Source organism: Aplysia californica, unplaced genomic scaffold, assembly GCF_000002075.1.
Source record: "Aplysia californica isolate F4 #8 unplaced genomic scaffold, AplCal3.0 scaffold00208, whole genome shotgun sequence".
In the NCBI taxonomy this organism is placed as follows: Eukaryota; Metazoa; Mollusca; class Gastropoda; order Aplysiida; family Aplysiidae; genus Aplysia; species Aplysia californica.
In genome coordinates this window covers 254902-278357 of record NW_004797478.1, presented here as the reverse complement: position 1 = coordinate 278357, position 23456 = coordinate 254902, and the positions used below count along the sequence as shown (strand labels likewise).

Sequence of the window (23456 nt, the reverse complement as noted above, 5' to 3'; positions counted from 1 at the left end):
CCCCCCCCCCTGCATCATTAAATTCTGATTACCCTAGAGGTTATCATAATAGTTTTTTTTTCTTAAGGCAAACGAAGGTTTCAATATATGTTTGATCAACTTTCCTTTCCAATTGGTATTACTTTAAAAAAAGCAAGTGGTTTACGCTTGCATACATGTTTGGATTGGGTTCTTTTTTCATAGAAAACGCCCCTACACGTTAGAGGTCAACATACCCGTTTTGTAAAAGAAAGTATGTCTCTTTAGTGAGCAAAACTGACCATCTACACTTTATTTCAGGTACAGAACCATAAACGGCATACACTTCAGAACAGTTTTCTTCTTAGGCGTTCCAGGTGAACTTTCATGGAAGTGGAATTCCAGTGGTACACATAGTTCCCACATGACGTCAGATTTACTCAACTTGGGAATTAAACGCCGGGACAGAGCAGGAGTTATTGCTAAGATCAAAGAGGAAAGTAAACAATATGGAGACATTGTACAAGGCAATTTTACAGAAGCGTACAGGTAACTTTGAGAGCATTTCTAGTCTAAGCAATGTTGTGGCATATTTGAACAGTGATAACCACACAAATCATACACACTTTTACATATTTAAAAGCATGCTTCCTGCCTGCCCTTAATGATTTAGATAAAGAAAACATAATTGGAAATAGAGAACGAATAACCAAATTGTACTTTACAAAAAAGAGTACCAAAACGTCTGTTCTTCCAGCGTTGTCAAATGATCAGAATGCATGTCCTCAATCAGTAAATACGGCGTCGGGGATAAGAATATTATCATTTGGAAAGCGGGACTGAATTCCGGTGCTCTCTGTGTTGTGTCCAGTTAATACAGAGTGAGCTGTCCATTAAGTCTAGTTACTGTGGAGTCATGTTAGCATCTTTCCTGAATGTTACACAACTGTTGCATTCCTTACCCACTGTTGCGTACCTACACCTATTATATATATATATATATATATATATATATATATATATATATATATATATAAAAATATAAAAATATATGTGTGTGTATGTATGTGTGTGTGCGTGCGTGTGCGTGTGTGTGTGTGTGTGTGTGTGTGTGTGTGTGTGTGTGTGTGCGTGTGCGTGCGCGTGCGTGCGTGTGTGTGTGTGTGTGTGTGTGTGTGTATGTATGTGTGCGCGTGTAACTCTGAATGCTATGATGCCGAGTCTGACAATTGCTTGCAGGCAAAAATAAAATAAAAATCAGCCCGTAAACTTTAGAGGGCATTTATTTTCTACAAATACAGTCGAACCTGTTCTAACAGCTAACTGTATTTGATAAATCGACTGTACAAACGGCCACTTCCAATTTCTTTCATTGAGTATTTTTTTGACATTATGATGTCACTCCATTTACTGACCGTCTTAGACAGTTTTGACTGTAACTATAAATTCAAGAGGGACTCCACTGGCCTAATGGCTATTTTTAGTTACATTTTCCCCTGTATGGTATGTTCCAGGGATCAAGAGATATTATTGCACCAACTTACAGCCTTCTGGAGTCTGGAACTAATAAGAAGAAATAAAAGCTCGTCATTGTGCCCCCGCCCGTAGCCATTAAGAAACATTTGATTAGACTACAGGCTCTAACGTTCTTAGACTACGAAATCAACTTTTCTCTCATGTTAGAATGCTTTTTAAAATCATCTTATGCCCACATTTCTTTCAGAAATTTGACTATCAAAAACATCATGGTAATGAACTGGGTCCTGTCTCGCTGCCCTAAGATACAATACATCTTAAAAGTAGACACTGATGTAGTGGTGAACCTGCACAACGTCGTTCGCTTCATACAGCACAGGTCACATAACAACACAGGCTTGCTGTTATGTTCACAGATGAAGGTACTGTCGATAACTAAGCTTGTCCTTGTGTACATCGCGATTTTTGGTATTGTTTCTATTCTTGATATGGACCGGCCCTTGGTATTGGCGCTACTGGAGTAGTTGCTGTTGTCTGTGGTGTTGTTGTTGTTGTCGTTATCGTCGTCGTTGCTAATGTTGCTGGGTTTTTTTTAATGGTTTTTTTTTTGGCTGTGTTGTTAGTGGTGTTGGTGGTGTTACATCGCCATGGTCATTGTTATCACTGGGTTTTTTTTTGGTCAAACTGTGTGAATAATTTGATATTATGTTGTGACCGCTATTGTTATTGACTTTACTTTGGTATAGTTATTGACTGTAGCGAGTGCTTTTAGTTTTGTGGCCAAGGAGCCTTCCGTCTTCTTGATGTTTTTAAAAATGCCCCCCCCCCCCCGCTGCTACTTTTTGCCTTGTTATCGTAGATGTACTAGATGTTGTTTGACATGTTGTTTTAACAATTGCCTGGACTTATACCATGATGCTGTTATTTTGTATCCGTATGAGCGCCATTTTCTGGTTTAGGCATCGAAAAATTGTTTTGCTCTTTTCTAAGCATCGGTAACTCACCTCGTTGATAAATACCACTTCAAATCAACTCTGCTGTAAGGTGAAAAAACGGTCTTTATCTTTGTTGAGATAACAACAAATAACAACTGATAACAACAAATAACAACAAATAAAAACAAAATAATGACACATATCAACACACACGTCCTAATTTAGTTGCTTTTACTTGTTTTTTAAGGTAGTCTGCCACAGTGTTTATTTTTGTCGGGATAACGACAAATAAAAACTGATAACAACAAAAAACAACTGATAAGAAAAAGATAACGACAAATATCAGCACAAACATTCTAATTTAGTTGCTTTTATTTGTTTTTTAAGGTAGTCTACGTTGCTACAACAACTGACAACATTTGATAACAACAAATAACAACTGATAACAACAATACTGAAGACAGCAAAATATCAACAAATATCAACACAAATGTGCTTACATAAAGTGATCAATCCAATACACGTTTTTAATAATGCTATTTTCAATGTCACACAAAACTGTATGACAGGACAACAAATTGTGATGACATGATTACATACAACAGGACTTAAGCCGGTACTGAAACTGCAGGATTTGTCAGATCTTGGCTATACAATCATTCATGGAATTCATATTTTAGTCAATTTTAGTCAATTAATCAATTAAATTTTAATGTCTCAAAATGTCATGTCATGCACGTTGGAGAGAGAGAAAAAAAGACATGAGGAGACAGGATTACGAATTTTTCCAATAAATTGTTACTTTCGATTTTACTTTCGATTTTTAATGTTAACAAAAAAGGGGAAGCAACTCCGATCATCGCTAAAGAATATTCTACTTCTGGCAGTTGCTCGGAGTTGTGCACGTAAAGTAGGGACCTGGTTGACCACATGAATATTGATTTATGAGGTTGGAATAAAAGTATTATTGTGTTAACATGTTATCAGTTGTTATTTGTTGTGATCAGTTGTTATTTGTTGTTATCAGTTCTTATTTGTTATTGTCAGTTCTTATTTGTTGTTATATCGACAAAGATAAATACCCCTGACAAAACACCTTTTCAAATTTCACATCACTTATTGTCCTACTTCACATTACTCAGATAGTGAATGTATCACTTGCCATAGGCACAGTACCTAATACTTTCAAACAAGCTATTGTAAAACCTTTATTGAAAAAACCCGGGCTTGATAAAAATTAATTTTAAAAACTATCGACCAGTTTCGAATTTGCAATTTGTCTAAAAAATTCTAGAGAAGATTGTTTTAAGTCTAATTTTGTCTCACATGAGAAAAAATGGTCTTGGGGAAATTTACCAATCTGCCTATAAAACTCATCATAGTACCGAAACTGCGCTTTTAAAAGTAACGTCTGATTTATTGGATTCCGTTGATGGCAAAAACATCTGTTTTTTAACTCTTTTGGATCTGTCCTCAACTTTTGACACAATTGACCATGCTATTCTACTCACAAGACTTGAGCGCTCATTTGGCTTATCGGGTACTGTGCTTTCATGGTTTAAGTCATATTTACTCGAAAGAGTTCAGTCAGTGCAAATTAAAATAGCTTTTCAAAGCAGGTCAGGCTCGATTATGGAGTTCCACAGGGGTCCGTTCTTGGACCAGTGCTCTTTACACTATATACACAGCCCTTAGCAAGCATTTGACAAAATCATGGATTGAATTATCATTTTTATGCCAATGATTCCCAAATGTATGTTAATGGCACCATTCAATATCTGCCAAACATGATTTCTATCACTAAACAATGTTTTAATGAAATTAAAAAGTGGATGACAGTAAACAAATTGAAACTAAACGAAGAAAAGACAGACATCATTCTTATAATAAATCCACGATTAAATAAAGATCTGGAAAGTGTCAACTTTGATTTGTATGGGCATATGACATCTAGTAAAGAAGTTGTCAGGAATCTCGGTGTATATATTGACCACCACTTATCAATGGGCTCGTTTGTAGGATCTCTGTCCAAATCCCTTTATTTTCAGCTGAAAAGGATAAGCCTAGTTCGAAAGTACTGAACCGAAGAGACCACAAAAACACTGGAAACATCTCTTATCCTATCTAGATTAGACTATTATAACTCACTCCTAGCAGGTCTGAACAACAAATATTTGAATCGTTTACAAGTAGTTCAAAACAATGCCGCTAGACTGATAACAAGATCTAAAAAACGAGGCCATGCCACTCCATTGTTAAAAGAACTGCATTGGCTCCCTGTAAAAGAAAGAATAATATGTAAATCTGCGTCATGTGTTTCAAATGTGTAAATAAAACTGCTCCTTTTTTATCTACAAGAACTTATCAGTATATATAAGCCAGGGAGAAACCTAAGATCATCAAACGATAACACCCTACTTGTGACACCTGTAAAATCATACAAATCATAAGGAGAGAGATCTTTCTCATGTCTTGGTCCATTTATGTGGAACAGATTACCCATGAAACTAAGACAAATAAAAACACTTGATAGCTTCCAAAGACATCTTAAACATTTTCTGTTCCTACAGGCCTATCCTTCATAAGCTTTTAACGTTATTTTTCATTATAGTTGTTCTGTCTGAATGAAAATAATCTGTGTGTGTGTGTGTGTGTGTGTGTGTGTGTGTGTGTGTGTGTGTGTGTGTGTGTGTGTGTGTGTGTGTGTGTGTGCATTAATGTATACAGTCGAACCTGCCCTGACGGCCACCTCTATAAGACGGCCACCTGTACAAACGGCGGCCACTTTCCATTTCCCCCCCTTGCGTTTTTTTAATATTATTTAACTGTGTAAAACGGGCACCTGTCCAACGCGGCCACGGCCACCATAATTTAACACACAACCCCTATCATACTAAGCAATAACACCTGTCTAAGACGGTCACCTTAGTGACTCCATTACGTTTTGTCATAAATTGTGCATTGGCCCCTGGCGTTGTGGGCGAGCCGTCATAATTCAATCACCTGTCGTTGTTGTTAGGTAGTCCCTCCAACCGATCATGTTGCGTAGCCCCCCCCCCCCCACTGTTGACCAATAGCTACCAATTTTCAGCTGCTGGTGAGGTAAGCGTGTGATCCCTCATAACCCATAAGCCCCGCCCAGAACTCATACACAAATCGTACGTGAGATGAGTGGTCACTGTTTACCCAGTCTGTAACAAAGTAACAAAGGACGTCAACATGAACTTGTTACAGAAGCGCCACTCGTTATCCGAGTGGTGGCGACCCATCTGTTTGTTTTAACATGGCACTCAGTCTTCCTTTTGTGATACATTTCGTTTTATTGTCACCCTTGTGCAAAATCAGCGACAAAATAAAAATTACAAACGAAATACAAACCAACAACAACACCAACAAAGACAACATAATGGGGCTACTTTCGATTGGGGCCTCAGATGGGAATGGTTTGTTTTCTTTATCTTGATCAGTCCTGCCTAAGATGGCCACCTGTCTTATACGGCCACTTTTCTCCTTGACAATGGGTGGCCGTCTTACACAGGTTTGACTGTATTGCATGCTATTGCATATCTATCCGTTGGTGTCACCAAAACTTTAATTACATCACTTATATTGTCAAGGATTGATTGTTTCAATTCCTTACTGGCTGGTGTACCTGATGAACAGTTACAACAACTGCAAAGAGTACAAAATATTGCTGCCAAAATAATTACTAAGAAACTAAAGCATGATCACGTGACTCCTATTTTAAAAGAATTACACTGGCTCCAGGTGAAAGAGCGTATCATATATAAAATCTGTTTAACTTGCTACAAGTGCTTATATGATTTATCACCGGACTATCTAAAACAGTTTTTAACACCCTATGTGCCTCCTAGAACGCTCAGATAATCAAGTGACAAAACAACCTTTGTTAAGCCTACAATAAATTACAAATCATATGGCCAACGCTCTTTTTCATATTTTGCCCCACTTGTTTGGAATAGGCTTCCAAAAACTATCAGAGAAGCAGAAAATCTAGAAATTTTAAAGAAGAAACTAAAAGCATTTCTATTTTCATCATATTTCGATTAGACAGAATCCATCCAAGCTGTAGATCGTTGTGAGTTTGTATGTGAGTATGTGCATATTATGTGTATGTGTGTATGTATGTGTGTATTATGTTTGTGTGGTGCGTGCGTGCATGAATATGTGTGTGCACGAATATGTAACACTATGTGCCTTTAAGATTGATTTGTAAATCCATGATATGTATAATAATAATAATAATAATATAATAATAATAATAATAATAATAATAATAATAATAATAATAATAATAATAATTTAAAAAAATAAAATAATAATAATAATAATAATAATAATAATAATAATAATAATAATAATAATAATGATAATAATAATATATAACATTTATATAGCGCATTTACGATTATGTAACACTATGTGCCTTTAAAATTGATTTGTAAATCCATAATATGTATAATAATAATAATAATAATAATAATAATATAATAATAATAATAATAATAATAATAATAATAATAATAATAATAATAATAATAATAATAATAATAATAATAAAAATAATAATAATAATAATAATAATAATAATAATAATAATAATAATAATAATAATAATAATAATAATAATAATAATAATATATAACATTTATATAGCGCATTTCCAAAAAAGTAGCTCAATGCGCATAGAGCATTGCATAAGTGGATATGCGCTATATAAATGCAATCCATTATTATTATTATTATTTTTATTATTATTATGAGAAGAAAGGTTTTTGAAAAATGGGTATTCCAATGTAAATAAAGCGCATTGAGCTACTTTTTTGGAAATGCGCTATATAAATGTTATATTATTATTATTATTATTATTATTATTATTATTATTATTATTATTATTATTATTATTATTATTATTATTATTATTATTATTATTATTATTATTATTATTATTTATCACTTTCGAGAAATCAACGATTTTCGGTTTTCTTATAAGTATTTTGCACGGTACATTAACGGCTGCTCTCGCACCTGAAGTGAACGCTTTTTCCTGTGCTCAACAGATATTATTAGAAAGCGGAAAATCGCTGATTTATCGACATTGCTGTGAATAAGAAAAGGGCGTTTTGTCAGCGTACAGCAGAACTGCCCATCAACCCTTTCAGCCTCTCGACATAGCAAAACTGAACCTGAGAACTTCCAACTCTTTCGATGATGTAACAAGCAGCCGCTATGTTGATCTCAGCCTACCCTGAACGAGAGGGGGTGCAATAACAAGCCTGTATGCGTAAATGTATCATGAACATGTCTCTGAAGGACCAACTTTAATCACTTGATATGGGAGAGCTTAGCTCCTGACAGACCCACTTAGAGAGCAGCAGTCACAGAGGGCAGCAAATCATACGAAGCCCACGAGTTAGATCTAGAAGTCCTGAGGCCAAGAGAGAAGCCCGCAAGCTGCCCACCTCTACAGGTAGAAATGAGTAACTCACCTGTGCCTGAGTTGGTTTCATTGGCTACAGCAGAAGCCAAACGTCACCATAATCCTTCTTTGTTCTATATTATAGCTTTAGAAATGTTCTCCTCGGCATTGTCGGACATTGATGGACGAACAGATGATGATGATGATGATGATGATTGTTGTTGTTGTTGTTGTTGTTGTTGCTGCTGCTGTTGCTGCTGCTGCTGCTGCTGCTGTTGTTGTTGTTGTTGTTGTTGTTGTTGTTGTTGTTGTTGTTGTTGTTGTTGTTATTATTATCCTTATCCTTATTGTTCATCACTCGTTTAAACATCATTTATAAGACAAGATCGAAGAATGCAACACAATCTGTGATTATACTCACAAAAACGAAATCGAAAATCGAAACATATTCTTGGTTGTTATTGTGTGTATTAAATTCTAAACAATAATAGTTCGTTGTTTTGTTCAAATCTGATCAGATTGATAGCTATTTGTAGTCTGAATTCATTTGAAATTAGCCAAGTTGTAGAGTGTGTTCGTAAACGAACAGTAAGACATTACGCACTGTATTTTTCTATCCAGTTCTTATGACAAGAGTTTTCTCACACTTTTCGAGGACCCTTTTCTTTACGTTTTCTTTCATGTTTTTTACTCCAAGCGATTCGTAATACTCCTTCACCCTATATACCTTTTTCTAGGCGAAACCGGCAATAAGGAGCACATCTAGTAAATGGTACGTCACAGAGAATGAGTACCCTTTTTCCTACTACCCTCCCTGGTGCCTGGGCTTCGGAATCCTCATGTCACGTGACGTGGTGCAGCAGCTCTACCTCGCCTCCCGTGACGTTCGTGCCTTCTGGATTGATGACGTCTACGTGACAGGGTTCCTGGCGATGAAAGCTGGAGTGCAGGTCACAGCTTTAGGTGGAAACCACACAGCGCAATTGGGTGGAAAATTCAAGGCCGACAGCGTTAACGCCATGTTCACTTTGGCTGACTTTTTTAAGATCAACACTACGGCTTTCAGATATTGGGAGCAACTCGTGACGTCACAGACACTGTAACTAATAACTCCCACCTGAACTCCTAACATCTAAACAGAAAATGAGATAGGGCCACCAGTTAGTAGTAACGTACTTGTCATTGTATCAATTTTGCAGACAGTTTCTAAACTTTATGGGACCGAGAGAGTACGGGGGCATGACTAAAAGATGTTTTCTTTATCAATAAAGTAGTCTGCTGACAAATCTCTGCTTTAGGAGCTGATTATCGTGGTTGTCGTGGATTTGAGAGAAAATTATAATTTTGTGTTCGTGTTTCTTCTTCAAGTCTCTTCAGGGGCGGGGGTTGGGGGTTGGGGGGTGGGGGTGGGTGGGGGTGGGGTGTAGAATGGTAATGCACACTGATGACCCAACTCAGATTTAGTCCGGTTCTCAACACTAACACTGTTTCACGAGCCATTTATGTAATAAAGTTGTCATTGGCGATGTTGAACTGAGATCTGAAAGTATACAGTAGTTTGAATAGCCTCTCATTTGCTACTTTCATTCCCTTTGAAGGCCTTGGGGTTTCTGTTGTTTGGGGGCTTCGTATGTACCTTGTTTCCCGTGTTTTTTTCCTCTCATTTTAGTTATAGCTTGTTTTAATCTTGTACTTCGCATTTTAAAAAGATTCTAATCAGGGGCGGCTAGTGGGGCTAAAAAGTGGACGTGCACAATTTAATTAAGCTATCGCATGCTGAAGATAGTCAAGGGCAAAGTCAATGAGACTGTGCATAATTTTAGGATCTTTGGGTTGGTGAGGGAGGACCTCGTTCTTTTATTTTCATCCTTTTTACTTGCCTCTTTAATTTCTAGTACTAAATTTGTTTGTTAGCTAAACATCAATTTCGTTCATCCTGTATTGGAACTGAACACTAAAGTAACAACTTTCACTACTCCACTACAAAACCATTCAAAGGCACAACTCATAGGATGGTCACATTCACCTCCCTCAAATTCACGGTCACAGAGTCACTTTAAAAAGTGGCAACACAGACAACGAGCCAATCACAATTCACTTGAGCACTCCGCTGGATTGCTCCGGGGCTCACATAATATTGGCAAAGAAAAGCGTACGGTCTATCGCGTTTATTTTTAGACAGCCCCCTGTGGGCTATGTTGCGGCACTATTCGGCAGGAGCACATTTATTGAGATGTGCCGTCTCGTTAATATTAATGTACCGCCAAACTCGCTACGAGTGTCGTCATCGCTTGGGTTATCCCCAAGAGCGATTTATAGGTCAGGTTACACTGTTGAATATCCTATTATGTTTAGCTAAAGCGCGTGGACTTTGGCATGGTATAGTAGCTGTTTTACGCGCTATAGACACAGAAATGACAGTTGTGGCGCCAGTGAGGACCCTGTTTTGATATAATATTTGGCTAGTGTTTGTTTCTGGCTTCTTTTATTTTATTATTGTTGGTGTTTTACGTAATAGAAATTAAAATTTTTTTGGCGCCACTGCACGGCCGTGCTCTACGGACGAACCGCGCCTGATTCTAATGTCTGAACTGCAAACATTGAGTCGTCGCGTTTCTCGCTGACAGAAGCAAGCAAACGCCCTTTCCTCATTTCTGTCACCTTGCACCCGTCTGGGTCTTTCAAGAAATGGTTTTCTCGAACGCTAAAACACGTTTTCGTTGTCAAGATAGAACGTCGATACAGATGAAAGTGACTCAAAGAGAAACACATATGAACGATAGCTGTATGTCCAGGCAATTTTATTTTGCAAATTTCAGAATGAACACATTTTCGTCTTTTTTGTTTTCACTGTTGCATTTATTTACAAGAGATAACAGAAAGTTCAGAAAGAAAACAATTAACAAATAACTAAACAAAAGATACAAGTGTTCAGAAGCATTGTCAAAACAATTCTTTCAAATAAAAGCAACAAAAGCTTCAGTTTTTCTTAAAAGAACCCCCCTTTTCACTAAGATTAAATGTTGAAAGAAATATGATTTTGGTGGGTCTGGGTTTGCGACAGTTTTACCAGCTGAGACCTAAGGATTATTATTGTCTATTTACCTGCTACAGAGGGCGCATTGTATTTACATGTATACTTCTGTGTTTACACACACAAACACACGCACACCCACTCACACAAATCTCGAAGAAAACGGGAGGAAAAATTTACTTGTTAGAGTGCGGCAATTTTTAAAAATTTTTCACGTGTCATAACTTTAAAAAGGTACCAAGACCGGCCAAGAAGATGTACATAATCTTGAAAAATGTTTCCACTATCAAAGAAAGAGTTGTGTTTCGGAAAAAAATGGATGGTGTTGGAGAGAAGGGGGTGGGGGTGGGGGTGGGGGGGAGTGGTCGGTTATAGTGATATTAATGTTGAACAAAATCTTCACTATTGTCGTAATCGAAAAAATATCGAAGGTTTAGGGTATCAAGATGCTATGAAATCATGAAAATGACTTTTTTTTTTTTTTTTTTTACTGTGTTTTTGTTTTTGACCTCCACCATTTATTTATGAACAATAGCCAAGTGAAATAAAGCCTCCTATTTAGTAAACAGAGGTTTTTGCATGCCCATATCCATTCCAATCGCCCTTGGCAACAGTTTTTTTTACATTGGTTACTACCCTATTTTCTCCATAAAGTACCAATTTGAAATGCAAAAAAAAAAGCAATAATTAACCCAGAAGTCTTCCAAGCAGAAACCAACTAAAGTATAAGTACTACGGACTTGTACTCTTAAAGTAAGTTAGTACCTAAAATGTGTCTGTGATGTCAATGTCGATACATTTTTTTTTTTTTGTCCATATTCTCAAAACGATATATTTTGGGCTCACAGTTGGTACAAACCCATAAAATCATTGTTGTTCAAGATATCTAGACCTATCTGATATTTTGCACACATACTCTCAAGACATCGGTGCATGTTCTAAACTTTAAAAAGGGCTCCATCTTGAAAAACTGTCCTTTAATTGTGATTCTTGCATAAATAATTAGTTTCCTTTTTTTGCTCTTTTTAATCAATTGCATGTTTAACCTCAGTACAAACGCACTTTTCCCCCCCAATAGCTACGTTTGTAGGTTTAAGATATGCAGTGGGTATTCGAGAACATTTCTCGAAAGTTTCAAGAAACGTGCCTACATTGTGCCTTCGGCGTCCATATTGGAAGCCTAATTTGCATGATATTCAATTTCTTATTCGACATTTAAAATGTTTTCTTCACATATCCCTGTATACCTAGATATGGTCAATGTAAGGTATGATAGATAAACAGTAAAAAAAAAAGAAGGTTTTAGCATCCTGATACCTTAAATATAAACTTTTTTTTCGAGTGTATGACATCCAAGCCGTAATATATTGGAAGGCGGTGTGTACGGAGGATTCAATGGCTTTTGTATTTTGTATCGTTTTTGAGAGGGGGAGGGGAAGGAAGAGTGCTGGGTGACTTGTGTGTTCTTTGATTTTTAGAACGGTATTTTAGCATAATCAGAGAAAAATGGCCTCATAACAAGACAGTAATAAACGTGAATGAAGAAAGACAGTGGGAGTAGCACGACAATACACCCAACCGGTGCACAATGAATAGGGACGTTAGAAGAAAGCAATTGTCAATGGACGAGTTAGACGTGGTAAATTTTAGACTTTTGGTAAATGACACCCTACTTAACAAGATTACAAAAGTTCAGACCTCAGAACAATATACTATATAAAAGCAACGAAAACATAAGTGACATACGATGCATCGGGAGCTACGGTAACATTTTCGGGTTAACAACTTAAAATGCTGTAAAATATAATTTGTAAAGATAAAAAAGAACGTTATGTTCTTTTTAAAGAGATTTTTTTTTCTTTTAAGTAAGTGTACTTTTCGGTCCAAAGGACCCAATTAATTAATTAGTGGGCAGGCTTCTTCTACCCTGCCTGTCAGGGCCAACCCCGGTTGAGAGGTATACAACGTCCAAGCAGAACGACCGAGACAGGGGTACTAAACACAATAAAAATTATCCCCATCGATAATCGAACTCGGGTCATGTGTGGGAAAGTGAATCGCCTAACCGCTACACCACAGACGCCAGTAATTCATGTTCAGTTCAAGTGTCAAGAATTTGATCTATTGAAGAGGCACACGATTGTCTAAGCAGATTTTTGTCTAGGCAGGTAATTTATCAAATTTTATAATTTTCATGGGAAGTCTCTCTTAATTGTAAAATTTGTTTGCTTCATGTAATGTGGGCTTTAAAGAGAGAATAAATCGACTACATAAAGGGGACTAAAAAGGCAAACGCAGGATAAATGACAAAAGTGGAAAATAATGTTGACCTTATCAAGGGAGATTTGTATTATGTCCTTCTCTTCAAACATGGTGATCTTGGGGTAAAACTGCCACAATAAGAGGCTATCTTCTCGTTATTATTAACGAAATATGATATAAATAAATATAATATAGATTAATATACGAATCAATTAAAAAGCAAAAAGGGGGTATATGAATACTTTGATAGTTTCTTTTCCAGAAGTGAGGGAGTACGCTGGCCAAAGTGAAAACAACAGTTTTTAATAATAACATTATTATTTACAATCACCTTTGTAAGACTCACGGTATGGAAAATAAGAAGAAAAGATCAACCATAAAATTTTTTAAAAATACCAATGAAAAAGCAGTTTCTTGTTTGGTTTCATCCATCTCCATATATTGAGTGAACTAAAGTGTTGATATCTGTGTTATAGAGCACTAACGAGCTTTCTTTAAAGTGCCTCTTCGAACAAATTGTTCAGCTCTGACTCCGATAAAAGGGTTGCTTACGGGCAAAGTTTCGTTTAAAAACATATACCCTGGCGTCGTTTGTTTTCATAATGTTTTAAGGGGGGGGGGGGGGCTACACCTGGAGGCTATCTCGCTTATTACTGGACCATATTTTACCAAACTTCACACTTATAACAAGCATAGTAAGGAGTCTCAATTAAAATCCGCAATCAAATTTTAGAAAAAAGTTTTATTTCCATGGATATGGCGGCCATATTGGCTTTTTGTTGACATGTCTTACGTAATGAATACCGCACTTATTGCTCATGGAAATTGATTGTTTTTTTGCATGCGTGTTCACAAACATTAGATCTAAAAATTTGTCTGTCATTTTTTTCCTAATCGAATTAGAAAATTTTTAATGAATTTTTTCCTGAGGTAGCATTCAAGTTTGCGAAAAATCCGTGAAAATCCACACTAAAGACACCACCAACAAAAATCTATTCCATATATCAAATATTTAACAGACAAATCTTTAGTATTACCTCTTCTTTAATTTCTGTGAAAATTTCATGAAGATTGGATGAAAAATGGTGGAGTTATTCAAAAAAGTATCGACAAAAGTAGCATTTTGAGAAAACGGCCCATAAAGAAAAATACAATACTGACTTTATGAGGAAATGGCGGTGACAAACATGCCCGGTATGGGAAAAAATACGATTTTTAGGGGTTCTTATGCCATGAAATAGTTGTAGGAGAGGGTAAGGAAGCTAAAAATGCCTACAACTCGAATTCCATGATTTTGAGCCGAATTTTGATTTTGGGGGTGTAGCCCCCCCCTTAAGGCATTTGTTGCCAAACGGCATCATTATTCAGAAGTAGACCACTTGACTGGCACAGAGCGCACAGGAGGGCAAGGGAATAGCGAGCGGTGACAACACCAAATGAAGCGAAATCTTTATCTTCAAGTTCAAGACAGATATTCTCACAAACACAAACGTAAACTTTATGAAGTTTTAGATGTACTCGTATAAGAAGGAAGTTTGATACTTTAAGGGAAAAAAAATACTGTTCTTTCGCGATACCAACTAGAATCTACTTTTACCTGTAACGAAGACATAGATTGAAAAAAAACAAACTTCCTTTTTCAATGGCAGAAATGCTCGCTATACTAGTTTTGGATATTAGGCAAGCTCGCTACTCCAATGAGCTGCTTGTGCGCACATCACATTACACGGAACCATTTCACCTCGTACACGTAAAAAAGAAGTCGCAATCAACGAATTGCACGCCATGTATATCTACAACAACAGAAGATTTGTCAGACGAAACAATTGCTTGTTTACATTTTAAAATGGGGTCGGTGGACACCATGTAGATAATTTGGGCGGTGCCAACGCGGGGAAAGAGGGATACAACATCCCAGCAGAAAAAGGTACTCGATTAAAATATCCTCCCCATTCTGGAATTGAATTCGGGTCTCTTGCGTGCGACAGCAAAGTGTCTAACCACTACACTACAGATGACAGTGCGGAACATTAATTGAATACATTGATCAAAAGCAATGCGTGGGTGTAATTAATTACAAAAAATTGTGGGGTTAGTTAAAAGTTAACAGTACCACACGCACAAGTCCATAGGACGTAGGCCTTTCATTTTGAGCCGTTATTGATTTATTTCAAGTTTTCATAGGATCTGTGTGCATGCATCCGTTTCGTGCAATAGCGTCAATTTTCACTCCAAGTCGAGCACCTGCCAGCGAAAACGCCTATGCGTCACTTGCGAGGCTTGGCTAAAAGCTGACCTTCATTGCATCTGCGCACGAACACAAAGCCCTTTCCAAGACGGACAGAAATGACAATGGTCAGTGTATGGTAGGCTTTGAAAAACAAAACTATATCCCCGCACAAAAGTAGATCTAGTACGTGTACAACAGGCATTTGTATTTTTACTGGTATTGCAGATTTTAATGTCATGTCAATTTTTAAATTGCGATTTTTTTTTTAGTTTGTTGTAGAACTCAAATGTTTAAGTCAATAATATAACGAGTTATTTGAAAAAGTAGGCCTGATGCGGTACACTTATCGTGCATAAAAATAACGGCATAATATTGTGTAAAGAGTGTAATGAAAAGTGAGAATTTATGCAACAATGAAATGGGGGACTAAGTACTCAAAGCTTCCCAGTACTAATCGTCCGTTAATTATAAACAGCAATAGATAAAAGTCTAGGTAAGACAAGAATGGGAAGGTAGAAAAATACTTGTTTACAATGGAACGCTCCGAAAGTATGGGTTTAAGTGGGGGGTGGGGGGGGGGGGGGGGTTACACCTGAAGGCTATCTCGCCTATTAGAGAATCAAATTTTACCAAATTTCACACTTATAACAAGCATAGTCAGGAGTCTTAAAATCCGCTTTCAAATTTGATAAAAATGTTTCGTTTTCATGGATGAGGCGGCCATATTGGATTTTGTTGTCGTGTCTTACGTAATGAATACCACACTTGTTTTTCATGAAAATAGATTATATTTTTTGCATGCACGTTAGCAAAAAAAAAGATCTAAAAACTCATGTGATGAATTTTTTCAAGTTTGCAAAAATCCGTGAAGAATCCCGACACTCCAGACACCACCACCAAAAATCTATTCCATATATATATATATATATATATATATATATATATATATATATATATATATATATATATATATATATATATTCCATCAGACAAATATTTAGTATTATATTATCTTCTCTTCATTCTGTGACAAATTCGTGAAGATTGGATAAAAAAAGATGAAGTTATTCAAAAAGTCTACATAGAAAAACCGCGCTTAGAGAAAACGGGCGATAAAAGAAAAAAAAAAGACTGAATTTATGAGGAAATGGTGGTGACAAACATGCCCGGTATGGGAAATAATAAGGCTTTCCTAAAAATGCCTACAACTCAAAATCCATGATTTTGAACCGAATCGGGACTTTCGGGGTGTAGCCCCCCCCCTTCTTATTAACGCCCTTTTCAAAGTGTAAGGCTATTTAAGTGGTGGCACCTCTGAATTTAACGTCCATCTCCGATAAGACCAGCCAAATGGGTGAAGAACTTTGAAACTCCCAAGAACAACCAAAGTTCAGAATGCCTCGTTGGGGATTCCAATCAGGGTCATCCGCTCCGTAGTTCAACGTGATACCAAGTGAGCTAACGGCGCACCTTAACACTTCTCGACAAAGGTCACTGGCAAACATTCAGAAAGTAGGTGCAGTGAAGTAAGCAAGTTCAACAGACATAAGAATAACTTCGCGTGTGATGGTTATAATTTCTCTTGTCTGTTTTCTAATACTTGTTGGCAAATATGCAAACCAAAGTGAAACGTCAGCTGTTTCTCAAAATAGGACACTTTTAATCACAAAATTTAAACAGATTGTTTTCAAGCTTTTACATATTTGTGATAACCATAAGTAACATGAGTTCTACACGAGCCCAGTTGTGTTATTTATAAAATTCACATGTATCTCGCAGAACTATAGTTCTGGCAACGAATGTCAGTAAAACGCTCAGAAAGCAGCAATTCTTGTTTTCCTTGAAATATCAAAATATCTGAGGGTGCGAGTCGATTGTGCAAATTGTTGCCATTTTGTTGAGCGTCCTGGTGGGAATGGCTTCGAAGTTTCAAAGCATTAGATGCTACCCCTGCTCCACGTATCAGGATCTTCCTGGAGCCTCTTGCGATACTCTCCCTCAAACATGTAGTTCATATTGGACATATCCAGACTATGCGTTGAATGGGACAAAGCTCCGATATTCTGAACCTGTTCGATGTTCTTTGACTTCATTTTCTTCGCCCTGGCCACTAACAGACCCACACCGAGAGCTACGAAAACGAAAAGGGCAAGGGCAAGCGGCAAGGCAATAGCCAGGTACGTCTTGAGAGAGATGGTGGACATCGGGACACGAGGAACGGCTGTCTCCTGAGCGGGGGATAACGACACCAGGTTAGACGTATCGCCTTCATTTCCAGCCTCATCAATAGCCACAACACTAAGGAAAACGGTTCGGTTGTCCCTAATGGCGTGAAGGTGTACGATAATTTCCTCCGTGACTCCTGCTGGCTGCGGATAGGACAGAGTGCCGTTGAGCACCTGTTCTTTGGAAAGCAGGGTCGCTTTTGACCGGTCCAGAAGAAGCTGGTCAAAGTCTCCTGACGTGTGGATGAAGTATCTTGACGCTGTAGAGCAGAGCAAATGATACAGAATCAGTGGTTTTGGCCTTTAACCCCCCCCCACACACACACGCACGCACACACACACACACACACACACACACACACACACACACACACACACGCACACACACACACACACATGTGTATGTATGTATGTATGTATGTATGTATATATGTATGTATGTATATATATATATATATTTATATATATAAAAGATAAGATAAGATAAGATAATTCGTTATTTTCCCAAGGGCAAACTTTTCTTGGCTGTACTGGACCGTAAAACACATGCAGGTATACATAGAAATTAAATTATATATTACTCTCATTAGAATTCAATGTGAAAAGAAAAGTAAAATCAGATTCATCGTTCGACCACAAGCAGGAATTTATCACAAGACCTTTAGAGTGATATAATGTGTACATGTATATATTCGAAACAGCAATACACATTGATGTTTATTAAGACAGTAGTCTCATACTAGATGGTTAAAAACTTCTTTTGTCTTGTATCCTTCTTTGTTCTTTGTTTTTAGTGGTAGGTATCTGCCGCTGAGTAATCTTATAGTTTGTGTGGAAAGGGATTGTGATTCGTCGTTTATACGATTGATTATATTTTTTATACATAAATGTATGATCTTATACTTTTCATCCATTCTAGTAAAATTATGTCCTGGGATCTTGCTGGCTTTCTTAATGGTTCTGTCAATTTTTTAAAATGTCTTTCTCCATACAGTTTCCAGCCCATAATATTCCAGCCCTTATATTGTATAAGACTGCCAGCCCCGCTGTACCACTAAGTACATGCATGTATGACGGGGTTTGACTCTGTATCATATTTTATTAGGTCTTTCACACCCCCATTCGGACTGAGTTCAGGTTTATAAACTGCGTTTTTCGGGGTGTGTACCTTTTGGACCAGTTTACGTAATACCCGATCCCTTTTTGACAGGTTGAAAAAGTACATTTTTTTCTTTCCTTTGCTTTATCCTTCCTCAAGTATGTCGAGACTAGTCGTAATTTTACTGTCAAAGGCAGTCTTCTGTTGATTTGTTACTCTTTTAGAGGACTCATTAACGTCTTCCAGCCAAATTTGGTCTGGTTGGCACCTATTCCTGTATTCAGACACTTTTCAGTTTTAAGCTTGTGCAACGGGGTGATTTAGTGACATTCTCATTAGATGACTAAATAGTTGATTAAAAAATGTTCTATGTTTTCCATAACCGCTTTCTTTCCTGTTAAATTTGGGACAGTGTCGCTCCTTATGGGATGCAATTTTCTAAAATAGACTTCCGGGTCTAATTTGATAAAGCAAAGCAGAAGCCAATTTGAGTTATGTTTTCACTGGCGCAACCATAATCCGACACGACCCATTCCAATTTCATCGTACACGTCTGGCCCATTTGACCAATGGACATTCATTTTACCTGTACCCCTTTCCATGTCATCCCCTACTGCCGTCCATTGTAACGTAGCCGTGAAGTTATCGTAATCAAAGATAATAACTCTCAGATCTGTGATTCGAGACGGAGGCATTTCATCTTGCTCCTTCTCTTTGTTTAGTGTGGAGAATCCGCGGAGTCGAAATTCCCCCGCTGACGTCACACGCTGAAAGTTTTCCACTCTGGACGTCTCTGTGTTGATGAGTTGTCCTGTGTCAACCAAAGAGAAGGTATAATATTTGCTAGTTTTCCGGTGTAGGTAGGTAGACAGGTAGGTAGGTAGGTAGGTAGGTAGATAGGTGGGTAGGTACGTATGTATGTATGTATGCATGTATGTATGTATGTACTATGTATGTATGTATGTATGTATGTATGTATGTATGTATGTATGTATGTATGTATGTGTGTGTGCGCGTGTGTGTGCGTGTGTGTGTGAGTGTATGTTTGGGGTAGGGAGTGGGGAGGACAGACTGACAGACAGACAAGCAGACAGACAGACGGATGGATTAGATGGATAAATAGATAGATAGATCTTTGTGGATAATAATAAATATCATATATATATACAGTCAAACCTGCCCTGACGGACACCTCTATAAGACGGCCACTCGTACAAACGGACACTTTCCATTTCCCCCCTTGCGTTTTTTCTATATAATTTAACTGTATAAAACGGTCACCTGTCCAACGCGGCCGCGGCCACCATATTTTAACACACTCCTATCACACTCCTATCACACTAAGCAATAACACCTGATTAAGACGGCCACCTTAGTGACTCCATTACGTTTTGTCATACGTTGTGCATTGGCCCCAGGCGTTGTGGGCGAACCGTCACAATTTAATCACCTGTCGTTGTTGTTAGGTAGTCCCTCCAACCGATCATGTTGTGTAGGCCCCTCCCACTGTTGACCAATAGCAACCAATTTTCAGCTGCTGGTGAGGTAAGCGTGTGATCCCTCATACATAACCCATAAGCCTCGCCCAGAACTCATACACAAATCGTAAGCGAGATGAGTGGTCACTGTTTCCCCAGTCTGTAACAAAGCAACAAAGGACGTCAACATGAACTTGTGACAGAAGCGTCGCTCATTCTCCGAGTGGTGGCGACCCATGTGCTTGTTATAACGTGGCACTCGGTCTTCCTCGTCTGATACATTTCATTTTATTGTCACCCTTGTGCAAAATCAGCAACAAAATAAAAATTACAAACAAAATACAAACCACCACCACCACCAACAACAACATAAAAAACAAAATCAATGCGGCTACTTTCGATTGGGACCTCAAATGGGAATGGTTTGTTTTCTTCATCTTGATCAGTCCTGCCTAAGACGGCCACCTGTCTTATACAGCCACTTTTCTCCTTGACAATGGGTGGCCGTCTTACACAGGTTTGACTGTATATATTATATTATATATATATATATATACACATATATATGTATACATGTAATAGGTATATATACATTTGTATATACATATATAATATATATATGTATACATGTATATGCATACATTATATATTATAAATATATATATATATATATATATATATATATATATATATATATATATATATATATATATTATCATAATTAGTAAGAATATATTAGTATCATCATTTTTGTCATTATGATAATAATAATATGATAATAATAATAATAATAATAATAATAATAATAATACAAAATAACAATAATAATAGCAATGTTGTGGTCTAGAGATGACGGTGCTCGACTTTTATTCAATTGGTCCTGGGTTCTCCTTTCACGTCCTTTCCTGCCCTCTAACCATTTTTGTTGTCTGCTTTAGTCTCTACTTTATGTCCCCCCCCTTTTTTCCCCCTCCTCTTGGCTCCTTCTAGTGCTGTCTTTCAGCCACATACCTGATTTTATGGTAGGTAAGATCTAACACCTAGACTTCTCGTATAACGGGGAAAATGTCAGAAGTCCCGTGTGCAAATTGTGCATATTCAAGACCCCTTGGTGGTCCTAAAATCCATACGAGCGTCGGTCGCCATCCGGGCAAAATTCAAAATTTCTACCCAACTGAAAACCTTGAGTAGTTGCGAGCGCCGTAAAACACTTACAACATGAAGAAGAAAACTACTACTACTACTACTACTACTACTACTACTACTACTACTACTACTACTACAGTAATAACAATTCTATAAATATGATATGACGGTACAAATATTATTCATTCCACTTCTTACCATAGCTGTCCCATTTCTTTGGCCTTTCCGATATGTTTCGGGCACGCACCATTGAGCATTGTGACGTATGTGTACGCACTTTAGTTTCCATAGTGTAGTTCTAGATCTAGTCAATGATCATACATAACAAGATGGGCCACTCCTCTCTTTGAGCCAATTAAAAAAGTGTCCTCAAAATTCGGAGGCGCCCTCTTCGAAAATGAGCGGACTTTGCAAACAGAGTTACCCTACTAGTGTGAAAAACAATAAAAGTGAAACGAACAAGTTTTTGAATAAATTAGAACTCAAATGTCGGAAGAACGCTTTTTAAAAAAGTTTACGCTGACAAAAAAACCTGTTGCGGTGGAAGAGTCGACTGTTTTCTTCGTTTAATTTGACTTTAGAATGAGAGATGAGAGGTCATTAAAATTTTAAAAAACCCCTTAATCTCCGCACTGAACGTGATGAACAGAAGTCGATCTGCACGCACAAGGAGGTGCTATTCCTATTCTTCCTCTGGTGAAACGAAAGAGAGCTTCAAAACAAAGACTGCAGCGCCATCTGAGCCATTGCGCCGACTTCTGGCGGACACATTTTTGGCTGAGTGGACCATCTTGTTATGTACCATCGTTGATCTAGTCTAGTCATTAATATTTTTCTTTTTTGATGTTCCTGGCGAAGTCCTAAGATGGCGAAACGCTGACCGTATAAGATTTTTTAAAATTCTACAAGTCCCCACCGTTTTTTGTTGTTGCCATTTTGCATTCTACAATGATGATGATGATGATGATGATGATGATGATGATGATGATGATGATGATGATGATGATGATGATGATTAAAATGTAATGGTATATGTTTTACATACCCATCGACACAATTTAGCTCATTTAGAAGATGGGCCGCTTCAACCCTGTCTATCAGAGTTATTCCGAGGTGAATGGAACACAACGCCCCCCCCCCAAAAAAAAACAACAAACAAACAAAAAAAAAACTAAAAATAAAACACGCACCAAAACCCCCCACAAAAGAATCCAACAAAAAACTAATCGAGGTACTCAATAAAATCTCACTGGAAATGGGAATCGAACTTGGACGACGACGATGCGCCTAACCGCCACACCACAGAGGCCGGTGTCTGTGGCTTTATAATGGCCGATCTCCTTGTTTCTGTCATACAGGACGCCGTTCCGGCTTCAAAGCAGGTATGGTATAGTTTTCAAATATTTCAATCTTTCTGTTTAGAAATACCTCATACAGCCCAGACTGGCCTGGGAAAGTACGATTGAAGTGAACAAACTCCTATGGATAGATCTAGTATGAATTGTATCTCTGCGAGCATAAACCTTTGGCAGCTCACAAGATATTCAGTCACCATAGTCTAAAAACCTGCTGCACACAAAAGACATTATTGAATCCTCAGCAGAGTGTATGCACCTGCTGCACAAACAACATTAGCTTCCGTTGAGAGTACGCACCTGCTGTTTGCCTTTCCAAAGCTCTACTGGAAGTTCCTGTTCCACCCACAACGACCTTCGTCTTTCCTTCTTCTCCGATAACCTTGACTTTTATGTTGTACCTTCCATCCCCCATGAGGTCCTTTGCCATGATGTTAGCAGCATAGACGCCATCACCTTTGATGATGTCCGCACCTGAAGACAGTGCAAAGATGTCATAGACGTATACTTTTCCACAATGCCACTGTTTGATTGTTACTAGATCTAGTAGCGATAAGACGAGATTTCATGGGATGTATAATTTGATTGCACAGAAGACCATGGAAATATTTGTTTTTATTCGTAAAGTCAAGAAAGAGATAGAGGGGATAGGAGTCAACTGTGCCGTGCTGTGCCGTGCCGTGCCGTGCTGTGCCGTGCCATGCTTACTTGAGTGCTCGCGTGCGTGCAGCATGAATACATGCATATATGCATATATGCATGCATGTATGTATGTATGTATGTATGTATGTATGTATGTATGTATGTATGTATGTATG

The 23456-nt window shown here is 37.6% G+C and overlaps 2 protein-coding genes across 2 annotated transcripts in view; one reads left to right on the top strand and one right to left on the bottom strand.

Annotated features, from left to right (window-relative positions):
- Nucleotides 1-8912, top strand: part of LOC101854021 (beta-1,3-galactosyltransferase 5) — a 19228-nt gene extending 10316 nt beyond the window's left edge. The window contains exons 3-5 of the mRNA XM_035970009.1: nucleotides 280-507; nucleotides 1682-1856; nucleotides 8547-8912. Of these exons, the coding sequence (XP_035825902.1) occupies nucleotides 280-507; nucleotides 1682-1856; nucleotides 8547-8912 (769 nt within the window). The remainder of the gene's footprint in view (nucleotides 1-279; nucleotides 508-1681; nucleotides 1857-8546) is intronic.
- An 8060-nt stretch (nucleotides 8913-16972) lies between these two features.
- Nucleotides 16973-23456, bottom strand: part of LOC101853791 (calcium-activated chloride channel regulator 4A) — a 16336-nt gene continuing 9852 nt past the window's right edge. The window contains exons 6-8 of the mRNA XM_035970003.1: nucleotides 22939-23112; nucleotides 19246-19470; nucleotides 16973-17820 (exon numbers count right to left, since the gene is read on the bottom strand). Coding sequence (XP_035825896.1) covers nucleotides 17273-17820; nucleotides 19246-19470; nucleotides 22939-23112 — 947 coding nt within the window. The 3' untranslated portion in view covers nucleotides 16973-17272. The remainder of the gene's footprint in view (nucleotides 17821-19245; nucleotides 19471-22938; nucleotides 23113-23456) is intronic.